This window comes from Ursus arctos, unplaced genomic scaffold (genome assembly GCF_023065955.2).
Source record: "Ursus arctos isolate Adak ecotype North America unplaced genomic scaffold, UrsArc2.0 scaffold_19, whole genome shotgun sequence".
Classification (NCBI taxonomy): Eukaryota; Metazoa; Chordata; class Mammalia; order Carnivora; family Ursidae; genus Ursus; species Ursus arctos.
In genome coordinates this window covers 6,230,884-6,244,694 of record NW_026622863.1, presented here as the reverse complement: position 1 = coordinate 6,244,694, position 13,811 = coordinate 6,230,884, and the positions used below count along the sequence as shown (strand labels likewise).

General features: G+C 39.9%; 2 protein-coding genes across 5 annotated transcripts in view; one reads left to right on the top strand and one right to left on the bottom strand.

Annotated features, from left to right (window-relative positions):
* PHKB (phosphorylase kinase regulatory subunit beta) overlaps positions 1 to 8,810 on the bottom strand; it is a 212,737-nt gene extending 203,927 nt beyond the window's left edge. For 2 of the 4 annotated variants that reach the window (XM_048223672.2, XM_044382543.3), the window contains exon 1: positions 8,666 to 8,810. In XM_048223672.2, the coding sequence (XP_048079629.1) occupies positions 8,666 to 8,795 (130 nt within the window). In that variant the 5' untranslated portion in view covers positions 8,796 to 8,810. Of the gene's footprint in view, positions 1 to 6,360; positions 6,474 to 8,665 lie in introns of those variants that run through there. The other 2 variants (XM_057313882.1, XM_057313883.1) reach the window with 1 other exon arrangement.
* Positions 8,811 to 8,837: 27 nt separating this feature from the next.
* The window catches only part of ITFG1 (integrin alpha FG-GAP repeat containing 1), a 269,979-nt gene continuing 265,005 nt past the window's right edge, over positions 8,838 to 13,811 (top strand). The window contains exons 1-2 of the mRNA XM_026494703.4: positions 8,838 to 9,261; positions 10,992 to 11,064. Coding sequence (XP_026350488.1) covers positions 9,054 to 9,261; positions 10,992 to 11,064 — 281 coding nt within the window. The 5' untranslated portion in view covers positions 8,838 to 9,053. The remainder of the gene's footprint in view (positions 9,262 to 10,991; positions 11,065 to 13,811) is intronic.

The window sequence follows — 13,811 nt, the reverse complement described above, 5'->3', positions numbered from 1 at the left end:
GAGGATCTTCATAAAACGTTACTCAGTCTTATCACTGCATTACCTCAAATTTTCAATGGCTTTCCTTCTCATTTACAATAAAATCCAAGTATCTTCAAGGCTTCCAATGCCCTGCCCATCCCAGCCATCTTCTCTCTCCTATTTCTGTCATTCACAATGCTTTGCCCTTTGGCCTTCTCAGTGCTCCTCAAATGTCCAGCTGTATCTATCCCCAAGAGCCTAGCCTAGAATCCTCTTCACCCTAACTTCTCATTTGATTTCTACTTCTTCGTTCAGCTCAAATGTCACTTCCAGAGAAGAATTCACTAAAGTCCCACACTAATGCTGCAGGAGATGGAGAGCTGATGAGTGGTGTTAAGCAAGGGAGTAACAGGTCAGTTCTTTTACTTTAGAAAAATCAGCCAGACAGGAACTTGTAGAACAGACTTGATAGAGATGATATAATGGCAGATGATGGCCACAGGCAGCAAAATTAAGTAGGAAACAACTAGAAGAGTCTGAGAGAAACAGAGATTCTATGTCTACAAGAGCATTAAAGTCATCTTTAGCTCTGCATAAAATTCCATCAGGCTATGAGCTCTCTAAAACCAATATTATATATTACAAACTTCCTATGACATTAGAGAGACCCCATAAACATTAATTTGAAATGAAAGAAGAGTGGTGAACATAACCAAGATGCAAATAATAATCACTGCCATTCATTTTTGGAACACTTAGGCACTATGCATAATGAACAAGGGGAAGGCAGCAGTGGTTAGGAGCAATGGTTCTGCCAGAGTCTGTATCCTCGCTGCATGACTTTATGTGAGTTTATTTCAGTGGTTTTTTGTTTTGTTTTTTTTTTCAAGAGAGAAGTAATAGTACCTATGGCAAAAGACTGTTGTGAGATTTAAATGAAAAGCACTGAAAAGAACACTGCTGGTCACATACCAAATACTCAATAAAAATTAGCTACTAAAATAGTCACTGCTGTCACCATCAACATTACAGTCTTTATTGTTATTATTATTACCACTACTACAACCACCAAGTACTTCACAGACATTATTTCACCTTCACAAAAGAACTTATGAAGGATATACTATTATCTCTACTATCCAATGAGGGAAAGTAGATACAAAAACAATTCACGCAGTTTATAAATATCACACTGGGATCTGAGCCTAGTAGCATGAGTTTAAAGTCTATATACTAAGCACACGATGACACTGTCTCTCAAAAGGGGCAGGAGGGACTCAGATGTGATAAGTAATACAATTTTCTAAGCAGTATGATTTACTGATCTTTCATTATACTCCAAGACCTCTTCTAGGCTCTAGGGATGCAGGAGAGGACAAAACAGATGAAGTCACTTCTCTCATATGAGACAGGCAAGAGAAAAATACCAAATAGTGATAAGTGCACTACAGAGAATTAGAATTAAGAGTGATGTGTCTGGGGTCCACTTAGATTGGACAGGCAGAAAAGGCCTTTCTAAGGAGATTTAAGCTTAAGATGAGAACCTAAAAGACAACCAGAAGGGACAAGCACAAACTATCAAACAGCAGGGCAGAGAGCTTTCCAGGCAGAGGAAATTACTATCACAGAGAGCCTAAGTGAAACAAAATTGTGACTTAAGCAACCAAACCAAGCCAGCATGGCTGAAGAGCAATGGGCGAGGAATGGAGTGTTCCACGAGAAGATTACAGAGCCAGGCAACAGCCAGGTGCCTTGGGTCACCCAAGGGAAGGGACCGTGGATTTTATGCTTAACGGTAATAAATTATCACAGGAAAGTGACATGATCTGACTTACATGTTTAAAAGAATCTTCTCACTGCTGGGTAGAGAACAGATTGTAGTAAGACAAGAACGTGAATTCTTTCCAGGCTATCTCAGTAGTTTAGACCAGAGATGATAGTGGCTTAAACTAGGGAGGCAGGAGTACAGCTGGAGAAAAACAGACACATTTTAGTATACATTTTTGGAGATGGAACAGAAAGGATTTACAAATGAACTGAATAAAAAGGATGAAAGAAAAATGAATAACCTCTGGATTTTTAGCTTGAATAGCTGGCAGAATAATGGTTTGGTTTACTAAGATGAAAAAGATTAAGGGAGGCCCATGTTTGGGGTAGGAATAGGAGTTAGAAATAGGAGTTTGGTTTTGGCCAGGTTTCACTTGAGATGCCTGTCATATACCCATTTGGAAATGTTCAAGTAGGCACCTGGATCAGAATCAAGAATTCTGCAAGTTCCTCTTATCCTTTCTCTTGCCTCACGAAGACTGAAGATAAAGAAAACATCAAGAAGAAAATAGATTTTAGGATGCACAATGTGAGTATTCTGTAACAATCGGAAACAGTGAGACAAGACAGTGTACTCTTCATGAAACTATTTCAACTTATAGAATCTAAAGCATCATCTCTGCTGAGGATAATGATACAGAAAGAAAGTAAGCTTTAAGGTCAATGAGATTCATGCCAGGAGAGTTAAGCCACATCATATGGCCTCTGTTTCTTAAATCTTATAAGATTACAGGGCAGGACCTACTAAGAAGAGATCAGAGCTCCCTGCAGGATACAATTTACAAGTGTTTCAGAAAATTCCATCCTACTTGAACAGAACCCGTTGCATACCCAATATGAGACAAAAATAAACGTAACTCTACATAAAATAATGACTGCTCTCCCTGCTGTCTGACAGGACTTCCTATGGAAACTGTCATAAAGAATGTCTTTAGACTTGTGATTATTGACAAAAATGAAATGGACTTGGACTCAAATGTGACTAGATTCTGGGCAATCTGATTCAAGCTAATAGTATTTTAGCATGACAAGTTTTCTTAATCAAATGGCTCTCTAGAGGACATATCAAAATGAGAGAGATAAGCAACCTTATCTGTTTTTGTGTAAGTCCTACTCTTAAATACCTATCAGCAATATTATAAAAGACCATGTTAGGAAAGATAAGGACTAAAATTTATTGGGCAGCTGCTAAGTATCAAGTGTTTTGCATATAACATCTTATTTAATTCTCACAATAATCCTTCCAGGTAGGTTTTATTACCCTTATTTTTATAGAGAAAGAAGCCAGTTCTCAAGGATGTAAAGTAACTTGCTCAAGATCAAACAGATAGTAAACAACAAAGCCAGGATGAGATTCAGCTGAACACAAAATGTGTACTCTTTCCTTAGTCTTTTAAAAGGGGCCATAACTCGCAACGGTCCCAGAACCCAGGTATAACACATCTTTAAGCCACAAGAAACTTTTTGATTAATTGACTGTTACATTAGGCTGAAAACAAGGCTATCATATAATGCCTAAAAATAAAAAAGAGAGCATCAGACATAATATAAAGAGTTGAGTTATGCCCAGAATATATAACAAAACTTTACCAGGTACTGATATGCCCATCAAATCAAATAAATAAAAGGAAATTGATCAAAGAACCTAAAAAGAAATCAGGAAAAAATTCAAGTCTTATGCTGATAAACTCACTTAGATGCTGATAAACTTAGGGAGCCAAGATAGAGATAGGATACTTTATTTTAAGAAGGAGTAACTTTTAAAATTACTATCTAAGAATACAAGTAAAAACACCAAGACATTTCTTAGCTCATTACAAAATGCTGTAACAATTACTACTGATAATTCAACTGCAATACCAATGTGACTGCTATTGCTGACTAGCTATGTTAACCTAACAGTTTGTAACTGTAGCAGTCACATGAAAAATGGAGGCAATCTGAGGACTGGATGCTACACTCCTTTCTTAATTTAGTAACTTATTTTGCTGATGGAATTTGCCTGTAAATTCATGGTCTTGTACATCTTACTCCAAGGTTCTTTAAAGAAAAACCTGGACCTCCAGATATCTCTTTGGATTTAAGCAGTTGAAACAAAAGAAATTATATTCAACCACAGCACAGACAGACACATTAGCAGTCAGAGCACAACTAAACATGCACACACAATAAATTCAGTAAAGAGTAAAAACAAAGACAAAATAGAAATAAATTCAGGAGGAATAAACAGGGTTACAATACATAAAATAATCTAGGTACACTGGAAGTTAATTTTCCAAAAGCAAGGTACTAGCTTTCATTTTTGGTAACATCGAATAGTGTCTAGGGAAACGCACCAGGGAAAAGCTCAACTGTCAACCAAGGACATGCTTCAAAATACTGTTAAATGAAATTATTCCTTTTTAGGTTTATTTATTTATTTGAGAGAAAGAAAGCAAGTGCATGAGCAGGGGGAGAGGCAGAGGGAGACAGAGAAAGAATCCTCAAGCAGACTTCCTGCTGAGCGCAGAGCCTGACATAGGGCTTGATCCCAGGGCCCAAAGATCACGACCTGAGCTGAAATCAAAAGCCGGCCACTCAACCGACTGAGCCACTCAGGCAACCCTGAAATTATTCCCTAAAACACTCTCCTACAATGATAATACCCAAGGAACAACAATAGGAGAAAACAAATAACTTTCAACACAGTATTTCTCAATTAGTAAATAAACTATAAATGCAAACCTCTCTGAGTATTTATTTTAACAGATAAAAGATTTAAGGAGTTTTTGGAGTCATTATTAAATAGTTTTGGTTAGAGGAACCCCCCCCCCCAAAAAAAGTGTAAATGTTGAAAGTAATTCACAAGGAATCAGCTTTTTAAGATGGTTTAACTGTGAAGTTTGGTATATTTCTATTTTGTTTCTTGGTGCATTCTATTTCGATTTAATGATACGGTACTGGAAATGCTTCTTGTATATGCCTTCAAACACTCTACGTAATGTTAAAGCACAGTTCTTATGTTTTGAAATTCTCAGGACTATTGATGCATAAAAGCATGTCTTTAGTATTCTCTTTCCCTGTAACTGTTGAATGAATTTGCTAGTGCTGGAAACCCACCAAGCCCTTATTAGGAAAGCCAAGATGGAAAACAGAGCCTTCGTGCTTAAAATACAGAAAACCCAGTCCAAAGATATATATGTCTTCTTGTTCTCTTAGTTCAAAGATTAAACCAGAAATCAACTGTCAATGTTATATACTATATACTATTTTGTTATTTAGCAGATGACAACCGAAGACAAGGACCATTTTCATTCCTGAATATGAGCATTCTTTTCTGTCTGTGATTTTTCCTTAAGCTCCTTCCTATTTCAAGATTTTCCTCCTCAATCTTGCCAAAACATGAATTAAAATCTAAATGGAGATAAAGGGGGAACCACTGTCAGAGTTTGGGCTGCCTCATCTCACATTTACCTGTTAATGAGTCCTGAGGTTGAATATTGCATAAGGCATATCTGAGACAAAAAGCAGCCTCTTGGCAACAGGCTTCTCCCAGAGTGTTCACACAATGAACAGATTTTAAATGACCAAGGTGGGTCACTACATACAGAAAAAAGCCCTAAAGACTTCAGTGTTCATTTTAGCTCTGTGGCCACTAAACAAAGGCTTTTCTACTTCTGTAAGGAAGACTAGATACAGTCAAAGACCTGAATTTCTAATGAGAATACAAACGTGGTCTCTCATGCATGCATGAACTTCCTTGCAAATGTTTTCCAAATCCTGGGGACTCATCAGGGGAGCAATCAGCTTTCATCCAGCTTGCAAAGAGTCTCACCAACATGACAGTCTAAGAGCCACTGTGCCAATGTCTCCTCCAGTCCTTATACCAGGATGCCATGGGGTGGAAGGCAAAGCACATAGCCTTGAAACATAATAGTCTCAGACTTGGGGTAAGTTGCTTTACCTTTTGGGCTTCTGTTTCCTGTCTATGAAATTGTTTATAAAAATACCTACTTCACAGGGGCGCCTGGGTGGCTCAGTTAGTTAAGCATCAGACTCTTGATTTCAGTTCAGGTCATGATCTCAGGGTCATGAGATCGAGCCCCGCGTCAGGATCCGCACTGGGTACAGAGGCTGCTTAAGATCCTCTCTCTCCCTCTCCCTCGGCCCATCCCTCCACCTCTCTCTCTAAAGAAAAGAAAAAAAAAACCTACTTCACAGGTAATTGAAGAAATAATTGTAACACTAACCAAAAACTTTTAATTTATAAAAGTTATTTCCATTATGCAAGAAGATGATAATCACTTAAGAAGCTTTTTAGGTACTTATTGTACAACTGAGGCTCCCAGGCCCTGGTCACACAGAGCTGTTGCAGAACAGGGTCTCCTCTCCACACTTCTGCTCTACACAACATCACTACAGGCCATTCAGCATACAGTACAAACTTCAGCCTAACAACAACAGAGACGATGCCAGGCTTAGGCCCACCAAAGAGCAAATAAAACCAAAATGATATCATATGGTTGACATCAACCTTCAGAAACAAAGGTATTTAAAAGTACCAAGTGACCCTTTCGGGGTCTACACACTTACCAGACCTTAAGAGAGCTGGAGGAGAAGAGACGATGGCATCAGGTGAGCTGGCCATTTCAAATTGTTGACTCTAATCATAAGCGTCGCAGGCTAAACTACAGCAATTTTCAAAACTGTTTAGTGAAGGTTAGAAGCAATCAGCGTTAGATTAATTGAAAGCAGTGTGAGCAGTTATTAACATGATGCAGTGTGCAACAAAGGCAATAATTGAGGTTCATTATAATTTTATTTTCTTTTTAATGACTTGAAAATTTGATTTTCTTTGCTTTGATAAATTACATTTGCTTATATGGATGAGGCAGGAAATATATAATATCCACTTATTAAACATTACATAAGTGTAGCATCCTCTATTGAGCAGTAAAGTGATTATGCTACTATGTAACAATGCTCAGAACTTTGCAGTAGCATCTGTCTCAGAGTCAGGTTAGCCCAAGTTTCAAACTAAGCTCAGTTTACATATTCTTCTAAAAGTAACAAACAGAATCAGGTTGATTGTTTTTAATGACAGAGAAAGTCAATGATTCATTTAATAAGCTTTCTAGTCAACACCTTACAGACTTAGAACCTGAAACCCCAACTAATTTGGAGGAATGACTTCAAATGGTGTCTCTTTTACTACTATGATATAAACATACAGTAACATCCAACATTTATACTATGCATGTAACTACTTTACACATGAAACTGGACTTAAGTGATTGCATTCAACAAAAGTTAAATAAAATCCGAATTTTTTTTTTCTCAAGAAAGAGAAGGTAGGTTTTCAAAGCTTACTGTTATGACATGCAATTCAGAGAAAATAAAGCCTGGAGAAGAAAATAAACCCTATATGCTTATTAAGAGAAAAGAGAAATGCTGTAAAATAGACGTTGAGGGCAGAGCTCAGTTCCCTGTAAGAAAACTCAGGTTACTCTCTTTGACCAGATATTATCAATCCAATTAACACTTTTTATAGCCCAGGTAGACACACTGTTAGCAGTCAATCAATATTTCAATTTGACACAAAAATTTAAGAAGTGTGAAACAAAAATACATGTGACTATTCCAAGTAACTATACTGACTCTGAAATATACTAAGGACTACTTGTTTAAAAAAATTCTCTCATACTTTCGTGGTAGTTTTGCTATAACCTAAGTAAATAGCGCAGAACTTTTTAAATAAGGTTTAAAAACAATGAAATTAGCAACAAAGATTGAATGAATTTCTCCTGTATGACTTAAGAAATTAGATGCTTTTCTTTAAATTAAAAAAAAAAAGGCAAACTACACAACAGACAACTCAGAACTACATAAACTGGAAAAAAACCCAAACATAATGGGGTATATTAGCCGAGAAAAAATAAAAACAAAAACGCTCAATATCAATGCAAATGCAGAACTGGTTTCCTGAGGGCTACACCTTTCATTGTTTAACATTAGCATCTAGCAACAGTGACATATAGTAACGTCAATCCTTTAAAAGGGAAGATTCTCAATTGAACACTTGTCATTCCACCCATCTTTTCTGTTTATAGGCACACTTCTAGCTCAAGATTATATCCAGACAGCCAGAAATAAGGGAAGTTTCAATCCTATCTAGAGGAGTGATCAGCCACAAGTGCTAACTTCAAAGTCGTGACTTTGCAATTTGAACAAGTCAGTTCAGGACACTTCCAACTGTTGTAACTGCCTGCGCAGCGTCTTCTGACCTCGGCTGCTTTGGATTTGGGAGGCACAACTGGGAACTATGAGTCCTGGGGCCACTTGCCCACGGAAGAGGCCCGCTTCCTTCTGAGCCCAAAGCATGCTCAACGTGACCCCCTTCACAGCCTAAGGCCCTGTATTCCCTCGACTTGTGCCACGTAGATAACTCGCAGAACTTGTGAAGAACGTAAAAGGGAGATAAGAAATAAGGCAACACTTTGCTGCTGCCAGTTTTCTAGGACCAGATCATACACACATCTGAGAATGAAGCTATCTGATTTCTGAGGGAGGACGCACTCTCCCAGGAACCTGGCAGCCGCCTGGTTTCTAAAAAGTAAGACTCCAGGCTTAGTCCACACCACCACCTACTTTCCAAGGGGGAACACGTACGAAAGAGCGTTGGTGAAAAACACATGTAGTAAAGTTGGGGCTACCACCAACTGGTGAGGGTGGGGGTAGACATAAGGAGGAAGGCCAAGGGACCGCCGTCTGCTTTCTAAGGGGACACACGCGGACCCAGGTTCAACTCCAGGACCCCCACCAGCCTCCCACCCAAGGCGTTTGAGGGGGAGCACCACCCGGATGCGGGGGAGGGGGGTGGCGCTCCACCCAGCCAAACCTGAGCGCTTGGCACGGGCTCTTCGCTCCAACACCTTCCAGCTCACTTCAGCCATGAGACCCGCCGCCCCCACCACCGCTCTCGGGCCGCCGCCTTGGCCACCGCCCCCGGGGCCGCCTGTCAGCTCCATGCGGCCGGCCCCGCCCCCCCCGCGCGACAGTGTCGAGAGGCGCGCCGGCCGGAAGTGAGCGCAAGGGCGATCTTCAACCTAGCTCCGCGGCCTCCCAAGCGTCAGAGGTGTAGCCCTAGGGGAGAGTGAGAGGGGAACCGGCGGCGGCTCGTACGAGCCTTGGGACTGTGCAGTTTTATCTGTCGCCCGGCGGCACGGTGCTTTCCGGCTGCCGTCAAGCGCGGCACTGGGCCGGCGGGCGGGGGCCGAGGGGCTGCCATGGCGGCGGCGGGCCGGCTGCCGAGCTCCTGGGCGCTGCTGGCGCCACTGCTTGGGGGGCTCGCGCTGCTGGGAGTCGGGCCGGTCCCGGCGCGGGCGCTGCACAACGTCACGGCCGAGCTCTTTGGGGCCGAGGCCTGGGGCACCCTGGCGGCCTTCGGAGACCTCAACTCCGACAAGCAGACGGACCTCTTCGTGCTGCGGGAAAGTCAGTGCTTGCCCGGCCCTTCCTCTGTCCGCTGTCCCTGTGCCCCTCCCGGTGTTCCCACACCCCTAGCCCGGATGGCCGGTCCTCCTGCATTTCCCAGCCCTTCTCTCCCAACCCTGTCTCTCCCTTTATTTCCAGTATCCTTTGCAGCTAGCCCGTTTTCTCCATCTTTTCCAGTCCCCGGTGCTGTCCCGGCCACCCCACAGTTTGATATACCCATAAGAGCCCTAGAAACACCCCAGGGTTTTTTGTTGTTGTTTCTGAGAAGCCTGCGGCCTTCACCCAAGTACCCTTTCGTCCCCATGGAATCACCTGCTTTCTCAAGTCCTTCCTGATTCCCAGGAGTCTTTGTAGCTTGCCTCTGCCTTCCCTCCCAAAGCCCCTTCATTCCTTTCTGCTTTACTTCCTTCAATCTTCCTTCCCCTTTAATGAACTGGAAAAGATGCAACTTGACAGTTTCTTCTCGTATTACCTCCTCATTTGCCTTATTCACGGTCCCCTCCCTTTTTCAGGATCCCAGCTTTCTTTGAAGCTACTGTGCCCCGCCCCCCCCCCCCCCCCAATGCCCTAAACACTCCACAGCTCACACAAGCATTTTGCAGGAACCATTGATAAACTCAGTGTCTCCTTGGGAAAAGATTCTCAAACTGCAGATTCTTCTCCCTCCTGAGCTGTCTAGTCTTATGTGCACCTCACCTTTTCCTCACTTTGGTCACCACCCTAATCTTCCAAATCTCTGCTTTCCTTGTCAACTTGAGGTTCTTAGGAGTTCTTTGCTTTAACCATCGCTAAACAAACTTTGTTGTAAATCTTGGTGCTGACGATGGGTATTAAAGGGTCTTAGCATTTTGAGTACCCACAAAACTGGGTAGATCAAGGCTACAAATGAAGGAGGTGAAGTAGGTTTATACAGAGCTTAACTAATGGGATCTGGGTCCAGGTTTCTTATGACTCTTACCAATATCCCAGAGCCTCTTGTGGACTCTGGATAATTTTCCTATCTTTGTATGACTGTATTTATTGCAAGAAGGGTGCATACTGCCAAACCTATAACTATTCCATCCAGACTGGATACAGAGACTCTCCTCTTAACTTTAAAAATGGCTTGGGTTTAATTAAACAGTTTCAAAAGTCTGTTCCAGTGAAGTCTCATGAATGCATCCAGTGAGTTTCAATGCATCAGCTTGGGTGACGGTTCCATAGAAGCCACCAGAGGAGGGCCTTGGAAGATTCAACTTTTTCTTAAATATGTAATCATGTCCTTGTTACTAGTCAGCTACCTACAGTAGGAGTTCCTGTTTCCTGGTTCGATGCATCTGTGTGATGAACTAAACAGCTTTGTAAGAGGTCATGTTGGTAGGTTTGGGGAGACAAGGTTTGACATATACTATAGTTAAAAGGCATGTTCTTTGTATGGTTCTTTTAAGTCACCTGATCTGATTCCTGGCAGAAGCCATTGGCCGCAGTTGGTTTTGACCAACTGCATTTTTGTGTTCATCCTTCCTGTTTCTGTGCCACTTTTTTTAATACTGAATTTGTGATATACTGTTAGGTATTCCCATTCCATCAAACAAGTAGGACTCACCTTGAGAGGGCAGAAGAACTGGAGTAAAATAAAAGGGTTTTTTTTTATTGTTGTTAAGAACAGCACCCAGAAAGCTTTTTGTAACCACTGCTTGGAGGTATTGCCTGGAGATATTTCTCTAATAACGTATATTCACTTCTTTTAGGAAATGATTTAATCGTCTTTTTGGCAGACCAGAACGCACCCTATTTTAAACCCAAAGTAAAAGTATCCTTGAAGTAAGTACAAATGTATCTGTTCCTGTAAAAATAATCATCATTGTAATGATTGATATGCAATAGCTAGTTGGATTGCCTTTGAAATCAATTTTACTCAGCTGTGTTGACACAAAACAGCTAGTTATGAGGTGTGAGTAGCAAGCAATTTGTTAGGAAAAATAGTGAACATACCAAGTTTAAAAATTACTTACTTTTTAAAAAAATAAATAAATATGAGTAAATCAGGTCTGTTCTTGGATAAACACCCTTCATTCTCTTGCAATCTAATACCCCTTCTTGAATGTGTTGGAGATTGCCCCTCATCCTGAGTGTGCCCATGGGAGCAGCTCATTCACAGGCTCATCAGGTCAACTATGTGTTGAGAGTGGGAGTGGGCTTTCATTTGCACTGGGGGAAGGTCAATGACCTCTCTTCTAATTTCTTTTTGTTTGGTAAGTGGCGTATTTTTTAAGGTTTATTTTGAAGGAAATTAAATCAAGCTGAATTTTATAAATGTTCAAATAATAGTTCTTATTATTATTTTCTATGACTGGCATTGCCTGAAACTCAGTGATTGTCATCAATAGTGAGCCAGCACAGTTTTGAAACATCAAGAAGCAAGGATTGATTGATGACTGGTTCAAGGAAGAAAAAATGAGTTAATGCAGAAACTTCTAGTTAAAGTAGAAACTTCTAGAAAGTTACAGGATTTCAGTGACCTTCAGTATAATTTAGGTGAGGGCTTTCAAGTTTGGGGACACAGCGTTAACAAGAGATGGCAGTAAGCATATTGTGAAGAGAAGGTGGAAAGATTTACCTAACAGAAGCAGACGGTATACTTTGAAGAGTTATGGACCAAGAAGATGAGATCAGGGCAGACTAGGAACCTTTATAAATATCACAAAGAGTTTGAACTCAATCCCATGAAAAGTGGGGAATTGTTATAGGTTCTCATTTAAAGGGGAGATGAAGAAAACGGTATTTTAAGTTGATTTACTTGTTAACCATGTACAGGATGAATTGGTTTGTAGAAAGATAAGAGATTACTTAGGAAACAGCTTAAAAAAATATTTAAGTCCCTTTGTGGGCTAGTGACTGCTCTGGATTTACAATATTTAAACTCAGACATATGTTTTTAAAAAATGGCCTTGAGTTAGAACATTGAGAGGAAAGTTTTAAATGGACAAAAAGGAACTATCCTGTTGAGAAATTTTCATAGTACTGGATATCAGCAGGCTTGGAGTGGGCAGGGAACAGAATGCAAGAAATGACCTGCTTAGAAGTGGTTTTTCTTGGAAAGAAATGTTTGAACTACAAAGGACTAGGGTTCCGCCAAGTTTAAAAAAAAAAAAATCCCAATTCATTTCGTTTTCTTTGATTAGTGCAGTGTTGTTTTATATACTATTAAAATTTAGAAACTTGTTTTTATTTTGTTTAGAATATTTTTCAAAGGAAAAATAACTCCCCTTCACTCTTTTCTTCCCCTGCTCTCCCTTTCTTCTCTCAGATGGAACCACTTATAAAACCTTCAGATATTTTTTCTGAGGTTTATTTCCATATTTTAAAATAAGCATTTACACTGTAATTTCTTGAGTAATTATCTTCTTCTCTTGGATTTGTGTTATCATAGAGGAGGGTTTGCCATCTTTAAATTATCCCCATCATCTCAATATCATTCTATCATATTTTTAGTTAAATCAGTAAACATCGTTTACATTTTGACCGTGTAGAATCTGTGCACTTTGGAACCGACCAGTACACAGTAATTTCATTTCTGTAGAGTTTTTCCTCCTGGAGTAAATGGTTGGTTTTTAAAAAATCAATTGCATAGTTTTCTATGTACGTATCCTTAATTTCTTGTTAGATGTTCCATCATATTGGCCGAATGCCTATTGAACATTTTGTTTTCCCCTTTGAGTCCTCTATACTTCTACCCAATCTGGATTCATTCTTCATGCCTTCTGCAAGCTTAGTATTTGGGGATTTTCCCTTTGTCGTTCTCTGTTGGATCCCTCTTTCTTGGATCCTATGCCATTTTATTCTTAGCTTCTTCATTTACTTCAGTGGAGTGCATCCTTCAGGAAACTCCTAAGAAAGAGTGTATGCTTTGTCCTTCCATGTCCCCAATTTTTTTTTACTTTTTGGTTGGCCTATAGTCTTCTAGCTTCATGGGGTGCTATTTTAAAATCCAGTGCTTTTTTTTCTCCTAATCCTTCTAATGTGACTTGTTTTATTTTTACTTTTGGAAGCTTTTAGGGTCTTTTTTTATCCCTTTTGCTCTTATATTTCATGATGATGTGTCTTGATAGAGATTATTTCTCGTTTATTACACTGGGTATTAGGTGGGCCCCTTCAGACTGGAGGCTTCTATCCTTAGGGGCTTTTTGAAATAGTCTTATTTCTTTAGTAATGTTTTAAATCTTTCAGGAATTTTTATCAGTTGGTTATTGGACCACCCTTTATTCCTTTATCTGTGTTTTTGTCATTTCATTTTGCTTTCCTTTCCAGGAGGTCTTCTCAGTTTTATTTGAAGCCTTCTATTGATTTTTTTCTTAGCTGTCGTATTTTTTATCTCCAAGAAGTTTTCTTTGTTCTCTTCTTATTCTTTTCTCTTAGCATGCTGTTCCTTTTTTGTTTCATGGACATACTTCCTTCTCTTATGTCTTCAAGTTTAGTTTTAAAGTTTTGTTATTCCCTATATTCTCTCTCTTTTCTTCAGATTGCTTATTTCTATTTGTTTTGGCTCTCCTTAATATTCGTAGTTTTCT